Raw genomic sequence first — 24,422 nt, 5'->3', positions numbered from 1 at the left:
TGTTGCCAACAACGGGGCCGTGTTGTTTCTGGTTACCTTTGTAGACAGGAGGCGCGTCAGGTAGATCTCCGGCAGCACCTTCTTGCGATGGCTGTGCCTGTGCGACTTCTTGGTCTCTATTAGCTCATCGTGAGGTAGGACCTGGAAACCCAGCGGTCGAACGTTACCACAGACAGCGGCTGAGTGAATGCGTGGCTGGGTTTTATCTGTGTGAGCTGTCAAAGGGGGATTTTCTTTCTGGTTCATGCTTTAGACACATGATCCAGATACCAAGTCAGGCTATTTTTGGGGCTTTGGATGATAAACAGTATTAGGGAAGTGCAACAAGGCTGGGAAATTCTCAGGGACATTTATTTGTTTTTCTAAAAACTGGATCATGTCTGCTTATTTAAATGGATATTTCAGCCTTTTTGGAGTAAGGTCCTGTCAAAAGGTTACACTCAGTTTATATTTTAGTCAATAACTCTCTTGTTGTCGTCATTTAGTATAGATCCACATTAGATGGTCCTAAAGGGTGAAGCTAACAGCTAGTTTGAGAGGAGCACAAAATAAAGTGGTCTCCTGCCGTCTTAAAGCAAAATCATTTTCAAAAAAGGTCATAGCAATTTATGAAAACTCTATTTAATGAACCTTTATCAACACTGGGGCTACACATAGACTTCATTCAGACATGAGTGGATGTTACACCAATTCAAAACTGCAGATTTAGATAATTTTATCTACAATATGTTTGGATGAAAATGATGCAGAGCGGGTTTGCCGTTTCAAATGCATTAAATCCCACTGAGCACCAGACTATTTCTAGCTATTTCAACACCGAGGCTACATTTACACTTATACTTTCAAACTGGGTTTAGACCAAGGAAAAAGTCCCATCTTAAGTGCTTTAAGCTTAGGTAAGAGTAAAAAAAAAACTCAAAACCTTGCAAAAATATCAGAAAAATAAACCTAAAGACAGCTTCAGGTGATTCAGTATTAATTAATTTATTTAATCTCTCTTAAATTGAGAATCTCTGTATTCTTGTTGATTCTGCAGCTAAACATTGAGAGAGCAGTTGTCAATATGACAACATGTTTACATGATTATTGGTGAATGACAGCAACCAGGACTGTGATTTCAGAGCAGAAGGTCCTGCAGGTGCAGCACCTGCCTAACCAAGCTGATGCAGCGCTGACAGAAAATCTCTGAGTAGGATTAGGAAGGGAGTCTGATTTGAGATTATAAAAAAGTTTTTATGTTTATAACAACAACAAAAAATGACTGGTGCACAGGAAGAGTCTGGTATATTACTTTTGCCCTGGAACCGCGGCGTGTGTATATAGCTCCTCTAGTAAAGATGCTCTGCTAATAACTGAGAGGTCCGACGCTGGAGCTCTGCCCCTGTTTGCTGCTTTTTTTACCCCCACAAGCTTGTCTGAAACAAGATCTATGTTTATATTTTTCACACACTTCTAAAAGTCTAATTTAGATGGTGAAGAAACTTTCCTTTTACACCAACTACACCCCGATTTTAGCCTACATATCTCTGGACCATTTGGGAGTATTTTTAACTCGAGAAGTGCTCACAGAGTTGTTCTGCTCTCAGCGCTTTCTGTTTTAGACCGGAGGATTAATGGTGGCGTATCATTTCATGTGTTTGTGGTAACAACCTAAATGCAAACATGATGAGGGTTTAAAGGTTCATAAAGCATCCTTATCGTGCCGATTTTGAGATGAGAGCTGTTTTAAGTTCTAAGAAGGCAGCCTTGGTCTTAGCGCTTCTCAAACCAGCTGTTAGCTTCAGCCTCCTTGGTCCAACTAATCTGGATTTACACCAAATGACAGAGCCAACAGAGTTGCCTCCTGCATGGATGGAAATTGCTTGTAACCTTTTAACAGAACGTCGCTTAAAACAATCTTAAACTATCCCTTCGGGTTCCGACTAGTCTGCTCCAGAACTTTCCTGTAAAACTAACCGTTCACCCGGCAAATTGTATTCCAAGAAACTCATTATATTAAAGTCAAAAGGGCCCATATCTTAGCTGACGTTTATGAAAGAGCTTAAGCGGCATTAGCGCTGTCATGTCCTCTCAGCAGCTTTCCCTCTCACCGCCATTCCTCCCACCCCGCCCATATTCTCTCCTTCATCAGGCAAGCCGCTGGGCAGCCCACAGGAAAAACTCTTCGAATTTAGCCAAATTACTCATGTAGACATACTCACCAAGTGCACATATTTCTCTGTATCCAGATCTTTGACTAAAGAAAAGAAAACATAACAGTATTAAACAATTAGCATTTAGTGTGGTTGCAGACATGAGCAAATGTGAGAAGATTGAGCTGCAGAGATAAGTGAGAGATGCAAGTAAGACAAAAAAAAAGGAAGGGAAGGGAGACTGACAGGAGAGCAAAAAGGAGATAGAGTGCAAAAGCAGAAAGTGATTAGGGTGGACTGCGTGCCTGAAGGGGAGGGCAGCTGTCTGAGAGAGTGAAAGAGAAAGATTACGAGCAAAAAGAGAGAGATTATGGGAGACGGACGCACGGAGTCTGAGACGGGTTGTGGAGCCGCTGTAATGAGATGGTAATGCTCAGCCAACGATGGGAACAAAAGAATTAAATCTAGCTGGTTTATTTATAGATCTCAACACAAAACATATTCACACACACACGTGCACGGACGGATATGAGTGCAGGGATGAGCGTAGAGACTCGTGTTCAAACACCACAAATATACAGATATTGTACATTTATTGTGCGCGGCACAAGAGCTAAAACAAAGACAAGCTGAAAAACACACTCAGACACACACACAAACACACACACACACGGGCGCCTTCATGGTGTGTGTTTTCTCATTACAGCCCACTCTGCCAGAGATGCTCCCATCCAGCAGGCCACAGTCCAGACCCTCAGCGCTGATCACAGACGGCCAGGACAGTGTTTCAGATTAGCCAGGGAGCACTACAAGCTCATAGCACCCCCTTCACGCTTTGAAGCAGGCGCCAGGTTCGGTGCTCTTGAGCCTATTTTTGGCGCCGCGTGAATGGAGAGAGAGGCACCTTTGATGGACAGAACCCGAAGAGAACCGGGCTCTGGTCCGGAGCTGATTATATAAAGGTGGGACCTGGACAACAAGCGCAGGAGCCCATTAACGGCTGAATGTAAACTCATCTGTCAACAGGCGAAGCTCGGCGGATGCTGGACAACGGGCCAAATTGTGTCACATTTTTCCCCCGACAAGCTGACAGCTGCTAATGGATTACATCCACAACATGGAGGACGAAAAAAAAAAAAAAACATTTTCAATGAGCCACTGTTGTTAAGAGTTTCTGCTGTGATTTATTAGGCGGGAGGGTATTTAGATATCAGTCTCTTCATGGACAAGAGGAAAGGGGCGGCTGCTTGGTTTCACGTATGTTTACAACGAGCGGATCGTGTTCTGGTGATCACCTAAGCATGTGCTGTTTCCAAGTGATTAAGTATGTGAGTGGACCTCTCCGCGTCTGGGCGAGTGTGCATGACAAAGTGACAGAGAGTGGGCGTGTTCGAAGGTTGCCTACCTCTCTCCAGGGTGCTTTCTTTCTTGTCTTTCATGCTCATGGCCAGCGACGCTCCCTCTGGGATCTAGCAAAGCGGGGAGTAAGGAGGAGAAGAAGGATGAGGGGGGGGCAAAGAAAGGCGAGAGAGGCCAGAGGGCATGAGGTCAAGGGTGAGCTCGGGTGCACCAAAACAGTGTCATTAAGCATGCCCCCGGAGGGCAACGAGTCGCTCAGAGGTGCAAGTGTTTGTGTATGTGTGTTGGTCCTGCGCGCACCCGGAGCGGTGGCTGGTTTTTTTGCGGGGGCCCTGGCTCGGCTCATTAAAGTCAACCTGCAGTGAAATGGATTGAACAGCCTCGCCGGTGAACCCAAACTGTTAGTACAAGCTCCGGCTCGTTGCTCTCACAGCTCCGTCCCGACCGCCCGGCAAAAAAAAAAAATACCCCCACAATGCAACACTTACCCAACGCGCAGGTAACAGTTCAAAAGGTCGAGAGGTTTGCTTAATCCCGCACAAATCATCGCAGACATAAACACACATACAAAACACGCAGGCATTCACGATGGTGGAGAAGTACGTCCGAAAGGCTTTCTGTCGCCACGTTCTATTTGCTAAACTGGCCAGATTTAGGGCTAGCATACATTGCACAAGATGATGTCTTTAGACTTGATAAATGTAGGAATTAGAATATAACTTTCATGTCAGATACTAGGAATAATGGCACAGTAGAAATCCCTCACAAACTGTTCACATTATATGTATTTACATATTGCACTTAAATAACCAACGGTCAGGCATGCTTGCAGTTATCTGCACTGCAAAAACGGAACTAGAAATAAGTAAAATGTTCTTAAAATCTGTGTATTTGTCCTTGATTTGAGCAGGTAAATAAGATGATTTGCCAATGGAATAAGAATTCTGCACTTTAAATAGGGACAAATCATCTCAATCATCTTATTTCAAGTGCAGTATGTCTAATTATCTTATTTTAGGGGTCAAAATACTCATTCCATTGGCAGATAATCTTAATTACTTGCTCAAATCAAGGATAAATACACCAACTTTAAGAACATTTTACTTATTTTTAGATCCGTTTTTGCAGTGTGAAGTTTTTCAAAGAGAGAATCCAGCTGGTGAGCAGAACCGGCCGATTTGCAGCTTGACCCGCCCTACTGCGAGTGATAAATGCCTATTGGAAACTCATAAGTGTCCCTTTTTCCCCAAAAGGTGAATTTACCCTACAGCTGGGTTGCCCTGACAACACTCTTCGATGCTGACTTGGTTACTGAGTGAGGAACAATCAAATTAAGCTAATTTCACTGTCAGCGAGGGGTTTAGAAATGAGATCAGAAGGACCATAGAGACGTATTTCTATGCATCTTCCCCTGAAAACTTTTATTGTATGGTTTCATTGATTTTTAATATTTCAATGCATGAGAATATTATTTCCCAACAACATGAAGTACGCACTGATCAAAAGTGATCAAAAATAATTACAAAGTACTTGCATTACTGAGGTTCAGAACTGAATTAATCAACTCCGGAAAGTGCGTGTTTGTAGTTATTTTAGTTCAATGGTTGACCTTCTCTGTGAGGAACTATTTACATACTGTGTGTGCTGCTGAGTGCTTTTACCCTTTTCCGCTGAACTGAAAAATTATCCCACAGGACTTCCAGATTTAACAAGTACAAACAATTCCCTCTCTTTTAAAGCCAATTATAGTAAAGTCAGAAGCTCAACCAAAAAAAGAAAAAAAAAAAAAAGAAAAAAAAAAAGTGTGGAGTTGAATTTCCCGCAGCAGACCAGGTATGTGCCGCTTGGAAGTGACAAATGCATCACCGTGTTTACGTCAGTCTGCTGGTTTTACTGACCTTTAAACAGGAACGTTCACAAGATCAAGGAGCACTTTCCCCCCTCTGACGTCTCTTATATACACACGGCATAAACTATGTAGGGTTTAACCTTGACCTTATAATGTTTTTGGTATGATGTAGAGTAAATTAGCAAGTCCCTAATGTAAAAAAATAATACTGAGCATTACAAAAATCCAGGTAGGTACAATTCCAGCCAGGAGTTTACATACTAATAACATAATATATATTGTATGCGTTAATATTTGTTTAAATGTTCCTTGGAAAGTTGCACCTCAGACCCACAAGTTTTGGCAAAATGCTTCTGGTACACTGGACACACTGTAAATAAAATGTTCTTGAAATACCTGTATTTGCACTTACTTTGAGCAGCTAAGTAAGATTATCTGTCAATGGAATGAGTATTTTGACCCCCTAAAATAAAATAAGTAGATATACTGCACTTGAAATAAGATGGAGATGAGTTGTTCCTATTTTAAGTGCAAAAATCTTGTCCCATTGGTATATCATGTAAACTGTTTAAATCAAGGACAAACACACTCATTTCTAGAATATTTTACTTACTTTTAGTTCCCTTTGCGCAGCGTTTACGGCTGAATGTTTGACAACTGCTATTAAAAAAAACATTATCTAATATATTTCCAACCGTGTGATTTCAATTTCAACCATCTGATCCAATCCTTCACCGTCGGATGAAAGGAAATTGGTTAGGATGTCCAAGAACAACCCAGGAACCACCAAGGCTTTAACTCTGTCATAAACTGGGAGATGCTTGAAAACTAATGTCGCTGTCTACAGTGAAGTGAGAGCAACAACAACAACATGGTCTGAGAAAGAAGCCTTTGCTCCACAAATGACAACTTCAAGGTTGACAGAGATTTGCAGCTGCCCACAAAGATGAGCTAAATGCCTTCTGGAGAAATGTTTACGATCAAATCCAGATGTTTCATATTTGATCACAGCGACAAGAAAAATGTTCCACGTCAAGATGAGGTTTTCTAACCTAAGAACACAGAAGCAGCTGTCAGGTGCTGTGGTGGCAGCAGCGTGCCGACGGTCTGTTTCACTGCCAGTGGTAAAAAGTGGATAGGATAATGAGGAAGGACTCTTTCAAATGCTTCAACCTCACCTCATGAATACAATTAGATGGTTGAAAGCAGCTGGGTGTTCCTACAGGATCCGTATCACTGTCATGATTTGGGTTTTTGTTTGTTTTGCCTTTGGAATTTTCTGGACTTTTCTTCAGCCTGTCTCCTCTCAGCCACTATCCAATCAGCTCAGCCACAAGTCAATTAGTCTTCATCAACTCCACCTGCTGCCAGTAATTACATTCATCTCTGGTCACCTGTTCACCGGCCTACATATACCTGCCTCAGCCAACTCATCCCTGCCAGGACGTCTCTTCTCTTCTCATCCCGCCTTGTCCGGTGTGATGTGTCCTGCCGTTACCAGATCCTGTGTGCTCAGCCAGCTGCACTCTTCTGTTAAGGTCTCCTGTGTCTGCGTGTTGTGGTTCTACCTGTTTCTCTGCGAGTTCCAGCCCCTTGCCCTGCCTATTCTGATGGTTCCCCGGTCTACATCGCCTGTTCTGGTCTTTCACTACCTGCATCCTCTGGTCTCCTGCTTATCCCTGCCTGCCTGCACCTTGAGCCAAAATTCATCTGCCTAGTCTGGTTCTGTTTGCCTGCCTCACCCGCCATTACTCATCATGTTCACAATCAAACCTTTTAAACGTAACTAGGTGTCCGGCTAAATATCGGGTTCACCAGCAGTAATCATTACAATCACATTAAACTGCTTTTGAACTGGACTAAACAGGCTAACGTAAGAGTCCTGGAATCATTGATGTCTAAAACTAGTCGGAAACCAATCAATTTAAATGATTTAAATAAATAAAAGAATGGTCAAACATCCAGCTACAATTAAGACAGGAGCTTGTGTTTGGCTACAAAAAGTGTGAGCTTTAGCTAAGGGACCTTTATCCAAATAATCTATATATTGGAGCTATGTGTATATTATTGATCCTGTGTAAATTTGAGGAAATCAGCAATATTAAACTTGTGCACATAATTCTTCTCTTGAAGAATCACTATTATGAAGGTTTAAGTTGTGCAGTCAATTCATTGTGACAAAAAAAGGTTCAAATGCATTATTAAAGGTACAAAATTAACATTTGTGCTGATCTCTAGTGTATGCATACTTTTACCTGGTAGGTTTACCTGTTGTATTTTACCTGTTGTAATTGAACAATTTTGACAGTTATTGTGAATACGCTCATTAATGTTTGAACAAGGAGAGTTATTGTGAACGCGTTTAATAAAGTTTGACTGACTTATCTGACTGTTATGTTTCATTTTATGCGCCTTATAATCCAGTGTGCTTTGTATATGACAATTCATTGACAGTGCCTCTTATAATCCAGAGCGCCCTATAGTGCTGAAAATACGTTATATAAAAAAAAGAAGGTCAGCAGACGGTGTCTCAAATACACCACAGGAAGGCCAGCAAAACCGTCTAGATTGAATTTTCACCCTCAACACGCCACTTATGTCACATTGCCCACCTCAGCAGCCATGCTTACACACAGAAACACCCACCAGGTAATGGAAGACCGTGTTGAGTTTCTTTCGACCGTCCTCCATCACTGAGGAGTTGTCCAGATCCTGCAGGAGCTTACTGTTGCTCCCAGAGTCAAACCACTCTAAAATGAAGAGAAAGATGAGAAAGGCAGAGGACTCAGACAATTTCATTGTTAAATCCGGAGAAGAATAGGCGAGACAAACGGCAACCGTGCTCCAGCTCCGTGTCATGACCTGTGGAAATATTCCCAGGCCATTAATCAAATCAGCTCTGCAGGCTCTGCAGCCTCTGAAAGCAATAACTCTTTGTGATTATGACTGTACACTCTCCTCAATGCATTCTGTCATTTATTATATTGCAGCCTCAGGTTAGTTGGGCTTCATGAGAAGAATTGACCTTTTTGCAAAGGAGATTACTAAATCTTGGAGGGCTCGAGGAGGGGAAAGGATGGAAATAATCAGAAAGAAATGTGTTCTTACCCAGGTCCACATCCTCCGCTCGAGGCCACTGGGAGAAAGGCAGGTTTTTATAAAAGGCTTCAATGATTTTTTCTTTAACTTGGCAGATCGTGTCAGTATTCATGACCCTGACTGACAACGAGTCCATGCCACAGCCCTGGAAGGACACGTTGATGTTCTGCAGACATAGAAAGGGAAGCAAAGAGTGTGTCACCTTAATTGAATGCGTTTTGCTTTGGCGGGAAACGAGGCAGCAAGTGTGTGAAGTCTTTGACCTGTGGCTTGGCCTCAATGTTCTCACGGAGTAGCCACTCCTCGTTGAGGGTGTAGCGGGCCTTCCCCGTGAGCACGTCTATGGAGCCCTTGTTGATCTGCTGCTTGATGGCGCAGAGAAGCAGGAAGAAAGGCTCACCCACCGTTTCCTGAGGAAGGAGAACCAGGTCGGTAAGCTTCTTCTCGAATCAAACCACCTGTCGACGGCCCCGCCTCTTCCTCACCTTCAGGTAGCTGTACATGCAGATGGACATCCAGTTGGTCAGCATCTTCTCCACGACGGACTCGGTGCGACGCAGCATGAGTTTGGGGTTCTTGGAAGCTGAGGCGTCGATCAGATCAACCAGCAGGTCTTTCATGATGCTGGTGTAGTATTCAAGTTTGCCATGGAGGGCGATGGTGAGCAGGGATGCCAGGCTGCATCTGGGGGAGGTAGAGGGGGCGGGGGGGTCAGAAAACAGATTAGCAAAAGAAAACAAGTGAAAACGCGTTTGCGCAAACGCGCTCCGTCAGTGTGTCGGAGGAGATTTAAAAATAATAAATCAACGAGAACCCAAAACAAGATTTAGTCCGGCCCAGTCCACCTGTGACTGCTGAGCCAAATAAAGATCTGATCTAATGCAGGGAGCGTCTGAGTCAGTGTCCAGAGGTACAGGCAGGGGATTTCCCTGACAAAGCCCCTTTAATCCAGCAGGAAGAGGCTCCATCAGTCAGTAAGTGCTGACGCTGTGCAGGGACAGGGATGCGGTCTGGCCTCTGGAATTTCTCCCTGATTCACAGCGACTGCTTAGTGTTGGGAAACCTCAAACAAGCATTTAGTTTACCTCAATATCAAACTTGACCTGCTTCTGTGTGTGTGTGTGTGTGTGTGTTCTTGCATGCGTGCATGCAGCAAAAATAGAAAACACAGCACCGGTCTGGTACCGCCTTTTTACATGTTTTCATAAATAATTTGTTGGAGAAATCCAGAGCAACGTCTGGCATTCAGCAGGAGTTACTTTATGTTTCTGATTTAAGGTAAATATTGTTGCTTTATTTATATCCTCCAGAGTAGCACACTTGTGTCCTATTTTTTTTTTTTTGCAGCTTTTTACTAAAAGGTGTGCAAAGGGATAAACTGTTTCTCCGAGCAATGGCAGTAGAGAATATTAACAAAGAAAACCAAAACAATATTCTGAAAATTATCAAATTCTCCACTAATTACGGGACTGGGTCATTATTAAACACGTTACATTATCGTCTGGCTTTTTCACCCTTCCCTTTAGCTGCAGGAAATTAACGATGCACCAATCAATCAGCCAGTTTGTCTATTACTGGCTCTGATTGGTAATTGGCAGCTGAAATACAGAAAAATCTGTTTTTTTTTCTGTATTTATTAAGGGCATCCAAATTAATAACTTCCATATTTTTTGGTCCATAAACACAATTATCCACATCATTTGGATAGATATACTTGGATAGATTTTTTTTTTAAGTCTTAGAGAGCATAATTGGGGCCACAATTGCTTCATTTTTGTTAGACTTGAAACCAGCTTTTAAAGAACCCGCAGCATTTTTTTTCTGTACAATGAATTACAATCTTTAAAAAATAAAAATCGGAATCGTCAAAATCAGAATTGGGACCTCAGAGTTAAAAGAAATTGGAAATTGTCATTTCACTGAAAAAGACTGACTGGTGCATTTCTTTTGTTAAGGTAAAGGAGAGTTTTGTCTTGATCTTTGTTCTTGATAACATAGTTTATTATAAGAATCATAACCATGTAAGTATAAATGATGTAAAGGAGTGCTTTATATTTACAAATGGTTATGTTTCCTGTGGCTGATGCCTAACAATAGCTTGGCTGATGACTCATTGTGTTTGAATCCCCAGACAGTTCTCCGTTAGTGTTTGTCTGAAAGTGTGTCAGTGGAGGCGGAGCTCTAATAAGTGGCCACTTCGCAAAAAGGTCAACTGCAAACAAAAGGCTAAGTCATTCATAATTCTCTGCTTCCACCATCCAACGGAGCAAAAGACAGGTCAGAGTTTAACCAGACATTTAAAGACAGGAACCTGTAAATCCCTCCAAACGTGTTGGCGGCACTCATAAAGAAGTGTAAACAACCTAAACAGATTTTTTTCATTACAACAACCTAATCTAAATAAACAGGTTTTTTTTTTTTCATTATAACAACATAATCTAAAATGTAGGTAAACACTGCCTTTAATTTGAGAACATTCAAGAAAACCCATGTTGAGAAATATCAGTTTTTAACAAAATCCCAGGTGGTACAATTGCTGGTACCCCTGTTGTTGGAACTTTGAACAGCAACCCAAAGTTGACAGATTTTAGGTTTTCTCTCACCAGAGATTTAAAGACTTTGAAAGAGAAACAGATACTACCCAACAGCGATGGACATGAGCTGCTCTTCCACCAATTCAGCCTGTCTTTTATTATTATGCCAGACTTATCTGAAGTATTTCTTATTGAAAAGCTCAGTCTTAGTCTCATTTGACCAAAGCATCTGGTTCAAATGACATTTTTAATTTGTAATGGTAGGACAGAAAAGGCATTTTCTTTCCCCTGACATGCCTCCCAAATAACTGGTTGGCATATAGATGCCTAACGTTCCTCATGGGGACTTAATGACCCCAAGATGCCGCTTTCTGATGCAGTTCTCAGTGAGCTTTGAGAAATGAGTTTTATCTTCCTTACCATCCTGCTAACTGTGCATGATAGTCCTCTTTTGAATGACTGCTATGCCTGCAGATATGGGCAAATTCAGGAGAGTAGCAATGAACAAAAATCTGCCATCATTGAACTTCATGTTCCTTTGTCTTTCCCCTCTTGAAGAGCGGCTAAGGGCAATTAGTCTTTGTTACATATCACAAGTTTACCCCAGGGAAGCAGTATGTCGTGTAATTGCAATTAAAGATTTCTAAACATCAACTAGCATACGGTACAGAAAAGTGTTGAACCAGTGATTTTGTTAAAAATTAATATTTCTTCGAGCAATTTCTTTTTTCATGGTTAAATATACTCAATTTAAAAAAAAAATGTGCGAGAGATTACACTACAGCAGTACAGGATCAGTTTATTTTTAGGTTTTTCTGCAGCTTTACTACGGATGGCAATAAGTGGGGAGAGTACTGTATAGCATCCCTATTTTAACTAAAGGCTGCGCAGCCTTTGGTAAATGTTGCAGTTACCTGTCTCGTACAGCAAAGTCCTTCTGCTGCTCCAAGGCGTGGACGAAGGTGACCAGGAAGTGCTTGTTATTAAGCAGAGTGGAGAACAGGGTGATGCCCTCCTCCACATTAGGTCGTGTTGTGTTGTTGGCCTGGTGACAGAAGATGGCAGAGGCTGGGTGAAACATTTACTTCTCTGCATGATTTCACCCTAACTGGATTACACGCCTGCTGTGCCCTCACTTATCATCTTCCCCACCTCTCGTCTTGTGTGACCTATCCAGTGAACACCTCATCTTTCTATTACATCCTGTTCCCGTCGCTCCTTCAGCTACCCCCACCCCCCCTTTCAAGTTTTCTCCACAGTAGCCGTACTCCCCCCCCACTCCTGTCCCTTACAGTGTTTAATTGTCGCTAAATGTGCGGAGTCAACTTAATGAGTGCGGTCTATCAATGGGCGCGACTAAGCAGCAGCGTGATGAAGTCTTCCCTCTGGACCGCAGCCATATGGTGTGGTTTGCAGCCTGACAGAAGGAGAACAGGGGTGTCCATTAAGATAAATACCCGCCTCTCAGATGTATTCGCTGTGACCTGGAAAACACTTCCTGCGAAGACAATGTGGATCCAAGGCACTTCATCACCGCTAGACAGGCTCCCCTGGCTGCCGACCCAAAAGCAGCGCTGCAATCTTTACTATCCCTCGTTAAGACGCTGCACACACACACACACACACATACGTGTGCTTTCGTGCTCAGCACACGTCAACACCCATGTGTGTAAAAGTGCACACCTTTTCTCCCTTGTAACTACTGTCTGGCCCTGAGAAAGCACACACACAACCTGGGTTGGACTATAGAAAGGGCTTTCCGGGGCAGTAGCCTGGATCTCTGAAGTTTTGGGAGCCCAAAATATATATTGTTTTGCTCTTCAGTGAATGGATGCTTTGGAAAAATGGTATTTTATATAAAGTCATAAGCCTGTATCAGTTTAGCTGCTTACTTCTCTGGGTTTTTGTGTAAATAACCTACACACAGCTATGTGGAAGTCATACCCCCACCAACAACCAACCCTTGACCCAAAGCTTTAACCACACACTTCACACTTTCCTAACAGAAACTCTGCTCTTCTTGCTACTACAGCTGGCTGATTGGGGTGGGGGTGGGGGGGGGGGGGGGGGGGGTGCAACAATGTGTCGTCACCATGTTTTCAATACGACACTCGCTAGAAACCCTGATGTTGCAGCCAATAGCTTTGTCTGTTTCTTCTTTTTACTCTGTTTAGTTGCAGGTATTGCTGCAGGTGCAGCTTCCTTTCTGCTGGTTCAGCTTTGGAATTGGGTGCAGATCTGAGGCTGCTTCTGAAGACGCCCTATGGGTAAGGACTCTCTAGCCAAAGCAGAAGTGTGTCAGCATTCGTCATGATAAGTGGTGACCGAATAGCGCAGTCAGTAAGAAAGAAGGTAGGAAAAGGAGCCTCTGTATGCTTCCTCTCACGGCACCTCTGGCATAGGAACCTTGGAATGTCCCTTACCGGTGCTAAGGAGCTATAAGAAATCCCACAATCCTTTGTGTGACATAACAGACACACGTGTGGAGTAGGCATGAGTAAACTTACATAGCACTTTTCCAGTCATGCTGACCACCCAAAGCACTGTACAATATAGCCACATTCACACACATTCAGCAACTTGGGGTTAAAGGGGCACATTGACATGTCGCATGGGAAGCTGGAATCGAACCCACAACCTTCTGAATGCCAGACAACTACTCAACCCATCAAGCCACAGACACCCACATGAGTGCTCCAGATGTTTTTTGAATGAATATTTTGTCCTCTGTTCTTCTGCATCTCTAGGATGGCATAGGTATTGCAGAGTTTTTGAAAACTCTGCAATACCTACGCCAGTCCAGCAGGTGGAAACAATGTTATTGATTTCATTAACATTCAAAAGAAGAACATCCTGCGCATGGCTAAAGCAGTGCCAGGCTATTAAGACTCTTCCAAAACGATCATGACTTGTTTGTGCATCAACAGAGTTTACCATTTCCTCTCAGTCAGAGACTTTGTTGGGTTAGATTTAAAGTTTAGTGAAAACAGAGGGAGAACACAGCAAGGCCGACGTGGGAAAGAACACGCAATCACGATGTTGTTGATGTTGTTGAGTAAACTGGATCCCTACCTCATTTTTTTCTAATGCTCTCTGGATATTAAGAAACATCGTACAGACACATCCCAGAGATTTTAGAAGACTCCACGTTTGAGACCATCGTCTAGCATGTGGATGGGATGCGCAAACGCAGCAGAAAATCTCTGCTTGGCAAAATGTCCGCGTTAGTGCGGACGAACCCCCCTCCCAAAAACGACGAAAGCAGACCTTCACCTGCCAGTCCTGCAGCAGCGGGTGGGTTTCTGGTAGCGCCCGTGGTCCAAGAGAGTCATTATCCTGTGTGGGCTGCACCAGGCTCTTCTCATAATCCGAATACATCTGAAACACAAACAAACACACACAGCGAACTGTAAAACAAAGAGCGCTACATTCGTAAACACAGTGAAGAGGGAATGGGAGGGAAAATAATCAGATGTTGGTGTTTGGGTTGCCGTCCAGAACTAAAAAAAAAAAAAAAAAAAAAAAAAAAAGAGAGAGGTTCTTTAAGGATCATGTGAAAGAAACAGGGCATGGTGAAACCAGAAGTTAGGGACAGTCAAGGCTTTTTGGGACAAAATCAAGCAGGGCTAAAAGGAAGCCTTTTGAGCTCAGTCTGTCATTTTAGGACAGCTACATTTGGCCTGTGTTCTGACTGTGTCTAACACTGTTTTGTGTGCGTAATCTCAGACAGCCAGAAGCTCTTCTGGGGCATGGAGGACAGTGTTTGCTGTCTTTGTAGGGGGGAAATAAAAAAAACTTTGGAGGGATGATGGCAGGGGTGCAACAGACCCAGTTCTAACACGTTTTAAGCAGAAAATCGGCATCTCCTCCAGTGTCCGACCAGTATGGCTGAAATTGTGCAAGATCATCTGCGGTTGCAAAACAGCGTGGGTGTAGCTTTTGAGGGAAAATTTGCTTGTCACACTGCCCGTCATTGTTCTGTCTCCTTGAAAGTCCATGAATGTGTCTGTGAGACAGAGCCCCCTGAGTTGTGCCTGCCTCTTTCTCTGGAAAAAAAAACCCACCCAGAAATATGCCCAGCGTGTACCTTTGTGGTGGATCTCACGTCAGGGGAAAATGCTTACCTCTCGGGAAAACATTAACTCTCCCGCAGGGTGCCAAACTGAGCCAACTGAGCCTGACATTTACCTTATGTTTAAAAGTTCCAAGGTGAATTTGTATCCTGCATATTACCAGCAGTGGGAAAAACGTTCGAAAGAAAGAGGCGGGCGGGGAGTAATACAAATATGAAAACCCCCAGTGAGAAAAATGGCGGTGTCAGTCTGCCAGGCGGACTGAGATAACAGGCTAAAAAAAGGTTTCTCACCTTGGGGAAGAAAGTGCGTGTGACAAACTGTTTGTACTCCAAGAAGGGGATGCCCTGGTTGCGATTCAGCTCCTTGGTCAGATCTGTCATGTCTGTTTGCAGCTCTGCAAAGCCTGCAAGGACAACACGTAAGGAACGATGAAATCTCTTGTCTGGGTCATTAAATGTAGTTTTTGTGAAGCAAAAATACGTAAAATGTGTTTGGGTTCTGATGCTATGATTACCGTCCAGGGTCATATCCTTGATGAATATTAAACATAGAAAAGAGCAATCCTGTGATCTTTTTCCCTGTTTCGTTGCCAGACTGTGCAGCCCATCTGAGCACAGAGGCAAATATTTACCAAATGCCAATCACACCAGCCAATTCCAGTCTGAGGCTTTTATCCAAAACATGTGTGCCGGCTGAGGTTTACATGCAGAAACAGTATCAGCATTTCCAGCCACGGACTCCTACCTACATTATAATACTGCAGCGGCACCATGTTTCAGCAGAGGATAATGTTTTCCTCTAATGAGAGGCTAGAGATTATTTTTTTTTCAGTGGAAGTGTCCCTCTTTCAAGAGAGGAGAGACATATTTGGGTTAAAACTGCAATTTCTTTGGAGTCTGTCTTTTGAGAAAGAATAGAGTAGCAGACCAGAGGGATTTTACAGAGCCTTACAAAAGTATGGGAGTGTTTTCTGCATTTTTTTTTACATTACAACCACAAACCTTAATGCATATTATTGTGATTTTATGTGACAGACCAACACTAAGTAGTGAATAATTGAAGGAAAAGGATAGATTTTTTGAACTCTTTTTTTTTCAGAGTGCCAATACTACTCCCATCCCTCTAGATAAAATGCAGAGCAACCAACTGACTCTGTAATCTTTAATTTTATTGTAGTCAAGATTTTGCAGAATCACCTTTAATTGCAATAACGCCTACAAGTCTTTTGGCATATTTCTCTACCAGCTTTGCACATCAGACTTTTTCCCTGCTTTTGTCAGGATCCCCCAGGGATGTGATTACTTATTGTAGCTCCCTGGGGATCCTGCAGTTTGCTTATGTTTTGCACTTTTATTATTGTTTATCTTTAGCTCCTTGTTTCTGTTCAGTATTTATATTAATAGTGCATTGTTTTATCGGTTAGATTCGGCTCCTGTTTTAGGTAGCTTCTGTTCTTTATTATTTCAATAAATTCTGTTGGATCTTTATTTCCTGCCCGCTCTTTCTTAGTTTAGTTTGGTTATTCCCTTGTGTCTGGCCATTCTCATGTTCTCTGTTAGATTCTGTTTTCCTCCAGCCCCTGGCAGTTCATTGTCCCGTCTCTCCTTCAACCTAATTGACTTACCTGTGTTCATTTGCTCCACCTGCTGGTTCTTCCATCTCCTCCCTTATAAATTTAGCCAGTTCTGTCACACTGATCGTTAGGTATTCCGTCTATCTACCCCGTTCTGGTCATGCTTGCTGTATTCCTAGTTCCTGTTTCTCTTCCTTCATTGTAAGCCTTGTTTTATTTATTAAAACCATTTTTTACCGTTCGTGCGACTCCCGAGTTCTCGTCTGCGCTTTGGTCTGATACTAACAAATATGACAACTTTCCTTTGTCATGCCTTTGCAATGTTTTCATCATGTAAAGCAACTTGAGATGCTGAATTGTGCTAAACAAATAAACTTGCCTTGCCTAGAAACTGACAGTCTTTGCCCATGAAACAGTCTAAGCTCAGTCAGATAGGATGGAGAACATTTATGATCAGTTTTCAGGTCTTGCCAAAGGTTCTAAATTGGGTTTGGACTTTGACTAGGTGCTTTCTAACATATGAATATGGTTTAATCTAAACTATTCTGTTTTTGCTTCGCCTCTACTGTATGTTTAGGTTCAATGACCAGCTTCTCTGTCTCTGCTGAAGAAACACAGCATAATGCTGCCGCCATCATTTTTTCACTGTGGGAATAGTGTGTTCTGGTGATTTTGTTATATTTTACACCACACATAGTGTCTTGCTTGCAGGACAAAGCTATTTTAAATTTGAAGGAGTCTGGACACTCGCGAAGCACTAGATGTATTGAGTAGTTTATCTTCTGAACCAGACCACATTGTTTACTCCAAATTAGATGGAGAAGGCCAAACACAAAACTGTTCCTGTCCTTCTGTTTTCGCACAAACTCCTCCAATGTTTAAACCATCAGTTCCCGGTCCTCCTTTCTTCCAAGTGCTACTTTACTCTCAGCAGAAAGATCCCTCGTTTTGTGTGCACTCACCATGAACTCATCCACAAATCTATCTGTGTCCTCTGACTAAATAACCTCGCCTCTCCTCCTCCTCTCCCTCCCACGCCTTTGCTTCTTCCCCCGGCTCGCAGCCCTCATTCTCGTTCCTATCGCTTCCTCCTTCCATTTCTCTTTCTCTATCCATCCCCCCCATCTCTGCTCCATAAATCTGGGCGCTCCGATGTGGAGTGGCCTTCACTCGGGTCTACTCTGATGCTCAGACACACACATAACCATATAGACACACTGTGGCCTTCCTATGGATGCAGGACAGGCGATGTGGCCACTCGGTGAGTCTGTGTGTGACTGATCATTGGTCAGGCTCTGTGTTTTATGAGTCATGCTTACTAGGCACAAATCTGTCAACTTTTGTGTCTCCTTCCCACTTCAGATAAGACAAACACCAAATCAAGTGCCTTTTTTTTTTTTTTTTGCACATAAACACATGAACATACAAATACAAGGTCTTACACGCCAGTGTTCGTCTTTTAACCTCACCTTTTCGGATCTCTTCTCTGATCTGGGACTCCATCTCTTCCATTTGGACAATAGTTTTCTGCCAGTAGCGTTCAGCCCTCCGGCTCTTTGTGCAGTACACCACGAGAGCTGCGAACGACAGCAAAGAGTGAGGAAAGAACAAACAAACAAACGCCCTTTCACGCAGTAAAAGGATCTAAACGGCTCCGAAATGTTTTCATTAATGATTTTCAAAGAGAACCTCTCTGTGTCACAGTTTTTTGAAATTAATTTTAAATCCTGAAACATTGAATGAAACGTTCTCCGTGTTGCGTGATGGCTGAACATAATTCATGCGCACACTCTCTCATCAGTAGCATCGCACCTAAAATGTCTGGCAGGAAACAGAGGGGGGCTTTTGTGAATATATGATCCAAAAAGGGAAACAGTGTGAAACTATACGCTATAGCACTAATTTTCATCCATACACCTGCCAGGCCGACCATCTCAGTCTCTGATTACAGAGCACAGCACACAGACACACAGAGACACACAGAAGCACACACAAAGACAAAGACAAAGACAGAAAAGGGAACAAGAAAGTCTTTGTGCGCTGGATACTAAAGAGGGATGAAGCAAGTGCAGGAAACTAGAAGCCTAGAGTTCCTTTTATCTCTTTCCACATCTGGAGCATCCATTGCGGCAGCAGGAATGCATCCATCATCCACTGGCACGCATGCCTCTGTGTGTATGTGTGCCGGACCTACCCACTGTGCACAGCAGCAGCAACACGCAGCACACCACAATGGAAACCACGATGGCCAACTCGCTGCCGCCGAGCTGCACTTTGGTGATCATGTGGCGAAAGTTCCCCACTTGAACCTAAAAGGAGAAAGAAAAGCGCCTCATGAAACTGGGTCACGCTTTCCGAACATCTGACTTCCCTTTAAAGTCGTAATGCCAACCACCAGCAGTCCTATATCGATCATGAACTTTGAGTGTCTTAGAGTGTGGCTCTCCGATGAATATGAGCAGGGAATAAAAAAAAAAACTAATAGCAAAATAGCAGTTACATTAAATGAAATATAATTAAAATGTAATTAAATCACAAACACGAGTAAATGACATTTCCTAACCCCAATTCTCAAACTGTGGTAGAAGTACTACTGGTGGTACTTAGGCTTCATTCAGAGGAAATGTTTTGTATCAGCTATTAATTAGCTAAATAAATTACCAATTGCAAGCTAAACTGTGCTTTGCCGTTAGCACAAGCAGCCATAAAGATGAATCATTTATGCACATTGATTGCTTCAAATGGAACCAGCAGCACTCAGAGGAGCGATCCAGTGCAACACAAAAAACTGAAACTGATGCCAGTTAACAGGCATGGATGGGCCTGCCAAGGTGTGTCAAAGTTACATTTACAGTTTTAAAAAGTTTTCATCAAACAATTAATACAGTTTAAGGTCATTTTAAAGAGATGTCAGAGAAAGTGAAAGAGTAACTAGAGTTTTCTCCTGGTATATGGAGCATAACACAGCCCTGCCACACCCCCGCCTGTTGCTGCCACTGCTGGCAGAAAGGAGGCTTCTGGACGTGTCTCACTTACATGAATGATAAATTTAGCAGTTTGGAATAATAATAATAAAAAAAACCTGAGCAAACGTATTACCATTTATCACTCTTATTAGGGTGTTAGCAGTTTTAGAGCTACAGTTTGTAAAGCAGTTGACTGCCAGCTGGCAAACCCAGCAGACAAACTGATCTGCAGCAGAAAAGCAAAAAATAAATAAGACAATTTGCCACATTTAGGTGAAAATAACTAAACTTAGCAAGGATTCATTACATATCTTTGCATAAAATGATCAATCAAAATCAAAATAACAATAATATATGATATGGAGAACACTATTATAACTGTAGTAATGAAGTATGCTAGCAGCATTAGGAATAATTGTTACTTTAATACTTGGAAATTAAAAAAAAACAATTAGATACTGTTATACATTTCTGTTTTAAGTGTGTAAATGACAAGATGCTCTGGTATTTTGACTCAAGATTAGCAATTAATTTATTTCCAGAGGAAGGACTTGGTAAGCTAATAATATTGCACTGCGTATGCATTCAAACTCTACAGCTACTTGTTAATGATGGTAGATGAACAATATAATGAAAGGCAAGTGAATTTATGAGATAAAAAATCATCAGAAGTAAAAAAAAAAAAATAAACCAATTAATACTGCGGCAATCACAAAGTTTTAAACACATGGCAGCCATATTGGATTTTGAGGTCTGGATTGGTTGGAAGTATCCGATGTTGCCACTTGAAATTTCAAGTTCCTACTTTCTGTTTCCATTTCTTTCTTGGAACCAGAAAAAAATGATTTTTGATTACAAATGGAACAGAGAATGCAGTGAATATTAGTTAAGAAGGTTTCTTGTGCTCTTTTTTTGTTTGATGAGATAAAACAACAATCTGGAAAAGTATAACCGATGTGTTGCTGTTTTAAAATGTCTGTCAATAGGGTGGAACCGATGTAGTACTTGTTATAAAACGTTAGAAAACCATTGCCCTAACCATGATGTTGGTGAAAATAAAACATTTAAATCTTATTATGCAACAATGTCACATCAAGCCAAGCTTTTCTCCATCTAGAAATATAATTTCTGACTTGGCTGCCTGAGATGATGTTTGAATTTGTCTGTAGTGTACAAATCAAGCAGACTCACATTTTTACTAAGTAGCATGTTTACTTCCTTATCACCTACGTCCAAAATACCCGTGACCCGCTTTCAGAGCAAGAAACTCAGCAACATATTCCTTCTGAAATGAATCAAGGTTTCCCTCTAACATTTCCATCTGGTGCAAAGCTGGTTCACCAAAGTTCAAAATCCCATAAGCATCAAAATACTCAATATTTACAGCCTGCAGAAGACTCTCCAACTTCATTTCCCTGGTTAAAATCCTCATGTTCTGAAATAAATTAGTATAAAATTAACATTACGGACTTAGATGTAAGAAATCCCTTCTTTATATCAGCATCATGAAAACACCTAGGTATTGTTGTTTTAAATGAATTATGTTTCTACTGCGCAGTTTATTAGGAATAATCAAAAGCTAACTCCAGAGAGGTGTTAAAAGCTATTCAGCAACACTTTAGATGGGCTTAAAATGAGCAGCCGGTGTTAGCAGCAGTAAATACAGCTGCAATACACTAAATAAAATGAAATACAGAAATAAACTTCTCAAGCTGGTTTAATTTTAGCTACTGTCCCCGGGTGTGTGCCTGAGGTATGACAACCTTTTATTATCTTCTTCCTTTAAGCTTCTACTCTATAACATAGAGGCAGTAAAGTGTATTTGAAAGACAGAGACAAAGATGAAGAGAGAAAGCTCAGGGAGACGGAGCAGGTATGAGGAGGAACAACATTAAAGGACTCATTTAATATATTTTTATCCCAGGATTGCACCAGAATAGCACGTTCCGATTCACGTAGCAAGGAAATACTTTTTTTCCTTGTGCTTTATGCAGCTTCTCGGTTAATCTTAAATCACGAACAAGCCCTTTAAGCCCTCGTCTTTTTCAGTCTCTCTACTCCCAGGCTTTGTTGAAACCTTTGCCCCTTTTAGCTGCAGAGTGGAGCCTCCAAAAGCCAACTGCAAGCCCACTAAGCAATTATTTTTTAACTGATTGTGAAAGACAACTTTTCTAATCTACAATGTTGCGTAAAATTATTCACACACGTTGAACTTTTTTTATTTTTTTCTCCACGTTGAACCTGCAACCTTTATTTTGTTGGTATTTTAGGTGTCAAACCGACACAAAGTGCTGAAAAATAGGGAAGTGGAAAGGGGAAGGAAATTAATATGTAGTTTTCAAAATGTCTTTCAAATAAAAAATCTTAAAAGAGTGTTCTGCATTTGTACTGAGCCTCTTTACCACTAAATAAAGTGCAGTGCACCCAAGCAGTGAATGAAATTTCCCGATCTCAGCAATGCAGGTGTTCCTGAAGGTGTTAGAGGTTTGTTGGAGAACGTGAGAGATCAAACAGCACAGAGATCAAGTACGACAGCAGACAGGTCAGGGATAAAGTTGTGGAGATGTTTAGGTTAGCAGGTTCATGTTATAAATTAAAATCTAAAGTATTTAACATCCTACAGAGCCATGTTCAATGCATTGTTTAAAAATGGTAAGAATGTGGCATAACTGCAAAGCTACCAAGACATGGAAGTCCACCTAGGTGGACAGGCTGGACAAGAGAGAGTCAAGAGAAACTCATGGTAATTCTGGAGGAGCTGCAGAGATCCTTAGCTCAGGTGGGAAAATCTTTAGACAGTACAGCTGTTAGTCATGCACTCCACAAACCGGACCTTTCCGAAAGAGAGGTTTAAAGATTGTAAACAGAAAACCAACAAAGGTTTGTCTCAAGCTTGGCAGGAGACACAGCAAACATCTGGATGAAGCTGCCGTGGTCAGATGAGACCATAATAGAGTTTTTTTCTACCCAATATTGGGAACACAGTAGTAGCAGCATTATGCAAACTTTAGAAAAAAAGAATTCTTCATAAGCTTTACAAAAGCAATGAACAAAAATGCTCACACAAAAAAAACTCTGAAATATAAGTGAACTACACTCTTGGTCAGAATAATATAATAATTCTCTTTAGGGCCCCCTGCTGGTGTGGGTGTCACAGCGACAGCCTAGCCTGCTTATGCCTTGGGCCGGGTCTGTTTATTTGGCCAAACAATTGAGAAAATAGTTTAGAAAATCTCTGAGTGGGAGAAAATATTTTAACCAGATGTATCTATGTTACAAATATTATTCTAGTAATTTCCCCTTTATCTTCTGTTTTAAGTTTGATATATACCCAAAGAAGATGACAAAATGGACAAATGTTTAACAAGGTGATGTCTGACAGTCAAAATGGGAGAACACATATCTAAAGTTGCTTTTAGTCTTGTTCCCACCTTAAATCTTTATTCCACAGTGTTAGTTTATATTCAGCTGCTCCAAAATAAGGGCAAACATCTTTTCTAAATAACACAGCTAAACCTTACGCAGTTAAACATTTCTCAATAGGGGCGCAGGTGCCGGCACACACACAGACAAGCCCATCCATTTTGTAATGGAGTCAGGTGCACACATGCAAAAAAGAAATTACGCTGTAGGTTTTGAAAAATGTTCTCTCTCTCTCTGAGCCGGGAGAGTCACCCAGTTCAAACTAACCCAGATGTGGCAAGAAGCGAACTTTCACTTCTGCCTTTTGATTAGTCAGCAGGGTCCTCTGTGGTCCCAGCTCACATCGCTCCCTTTCTCATCTGCAATCCCAACATACTTCATAAAAAGAGACTCAGATGAAAAAAAGTAAAAAAAAAAAAAAAAAAAAACTCCAATCCTCAAACCAAATCTTTCTTAGACACAACTCTGTGGGGGAAACAAGCTCATTGGGTTCCCTGCTTTCAACATTCCTCCATCCCCCTTCGAGTTCAGACGCTTATTTACACGGCGCAGCCGGAGAAGGCCTTCTTTTTTCCAGAGACTGCGCCGCCGTGACCCGCTGTAATGGAGGGGAAAATGCCATTGTTCCATGTTCCTGTTTTGCTGGGGGTAAAAAAACATTGCTTCCTCACGTCTAGTGCTGCAGCACTTCAGAGCCAAGCACAACACAGGCATGCAAAAATAGATCTGCCTCTGAAAGTAAGAGGAAAAAAAGACGCTAATGGCCGCAAACTTTGTCTGAGCACAGCACATAAGCATTTATTTAAATCTGCCGACACAAAAGAAAATAAATGCGAGGGCTATATTTACAGCCTTGTCAAATGCGCAGCCTGCCCATTTGCTCGTGTGCAGGCAGCCCACCCATTTCTGTTATGACATCTCCTCTGACCCTTGCCCTCCGCTCACGTAGTTGCTAATTACCGCTGTTTATTCTGAGCGATCTTGATAGACAGAAGCGGTGGGCGGGTACCTGAGCATGCCACAGGTACACAAGAGCGGGCCGAGGGAGAAATAACAGTTGTTTTATTTCTATTTTTGCGTGAAAGTGGAGGAAACTGTTCTCAGAGCACAACTCAGCCGAGAACATATGTTTCAGAGCTATCTTATCAAAGTACTACCAGTTCAGCTCGTATTTAAATATAGATGAGCCGCTTCCCTCCTAATAAAACACCATAAAATGAGAGCGGAGTGGACAGCATCATGTGTGAAAGAGAGAAATCAGTTAAGTAGGACTGATTTATGCTTTTACTTTGTAACTTGGAAGAAAAACAATCCCACTGGGGAGTTAGATCATCCCTGACTCACAATAACTGTGTAGCAATGCGAGCGACAAAGACCGAAAGACAAAAAAGACCGGTTGATAAATACAGCG

At 42.0% G+C, this 24,422-nt stretch overlaps 1 protein-coding gene across 2 annotated transcripts in view; it reads right to left on the bottom strand.

Moving 5' to 3' along the window:
* Window positions 1-24,422, bottom strand: part of plxnd1 (plexin D1) — a 116,545-nt gene that overhangs the window by 11,579 nt on the left and 80,544 nt on the right. Inside the window, exons 20-31 of one of the 2 annotated variants that reach the window (XM_012863914.3) lie at window positions 18,817-18,931; window positions 18,092-18,199; window positions 15,340-15,452; window positions 14,241-14,351; window positions 11,888-12,018; window positions 8,925-9,123; window positions 8,703-8,849; window positions 8,449-8,605; window positions 7,987-8,090; window positions 3,538-3,601; window positions 2,202-2,236; window positions 37-141 (exon numbers count right to left, since the gene is read on the bottom strand). In XM_012863914.3, the coding sequence (XP_012719368.2) occupies window positions 37-141; window positions 2,202-2,236; window positions 3,538-3,601; window positions 7,987-8,090; window positions 8,449-8,605; window positions 8,703-8,849; window positions 8,925-9,123; window positions 11,888-12,018; window positions 14,241-14,351; window positions 15,340-15,452; window positions 18,092-18,199; window positions 18,817-18,931 (1,389 nt within the window). The remainder of the gene's footprint in view (window positions 1-36; window positions 142-2,201; window positions 2,237-3,537; window positions 3,602-7,986; window positions 8,091-8,448; window positions 8,606-8,702; window positions 8,850-8,924; window positions 9,124-11,887; window positions 12,019-14,240; window positions 14,352-15,339; window positions 15,453-18,091; window positions 18,200-18,816; window positions 18,932-24,422) is intronic. The other variant, XM_012863931.3, reaches the window with a different exon arrangement.

The sequence above is a fragment of the Fundulus heteroclitus genome, chromosome 1 (genome assembly GCF_011125445.2).
Source record: "Fundulus heteroclitus isolate FHET01 chromosome 1, MU-UCD_Fhet_4.1, whole genome shotgun sequence".
NCBI classification, from domain to species: Eukaryota; Metazoa; Chordata; class Actinopteri; order Cyprinodontiformes; family Fundulidae; genus Fundulus; species Fundulus heteroclitus.
The sequence above is the reverse complement of the archived record's forward strand: the minus strand, read 5'-3'. Positions and strand labels throughout refer to the sequence as shown.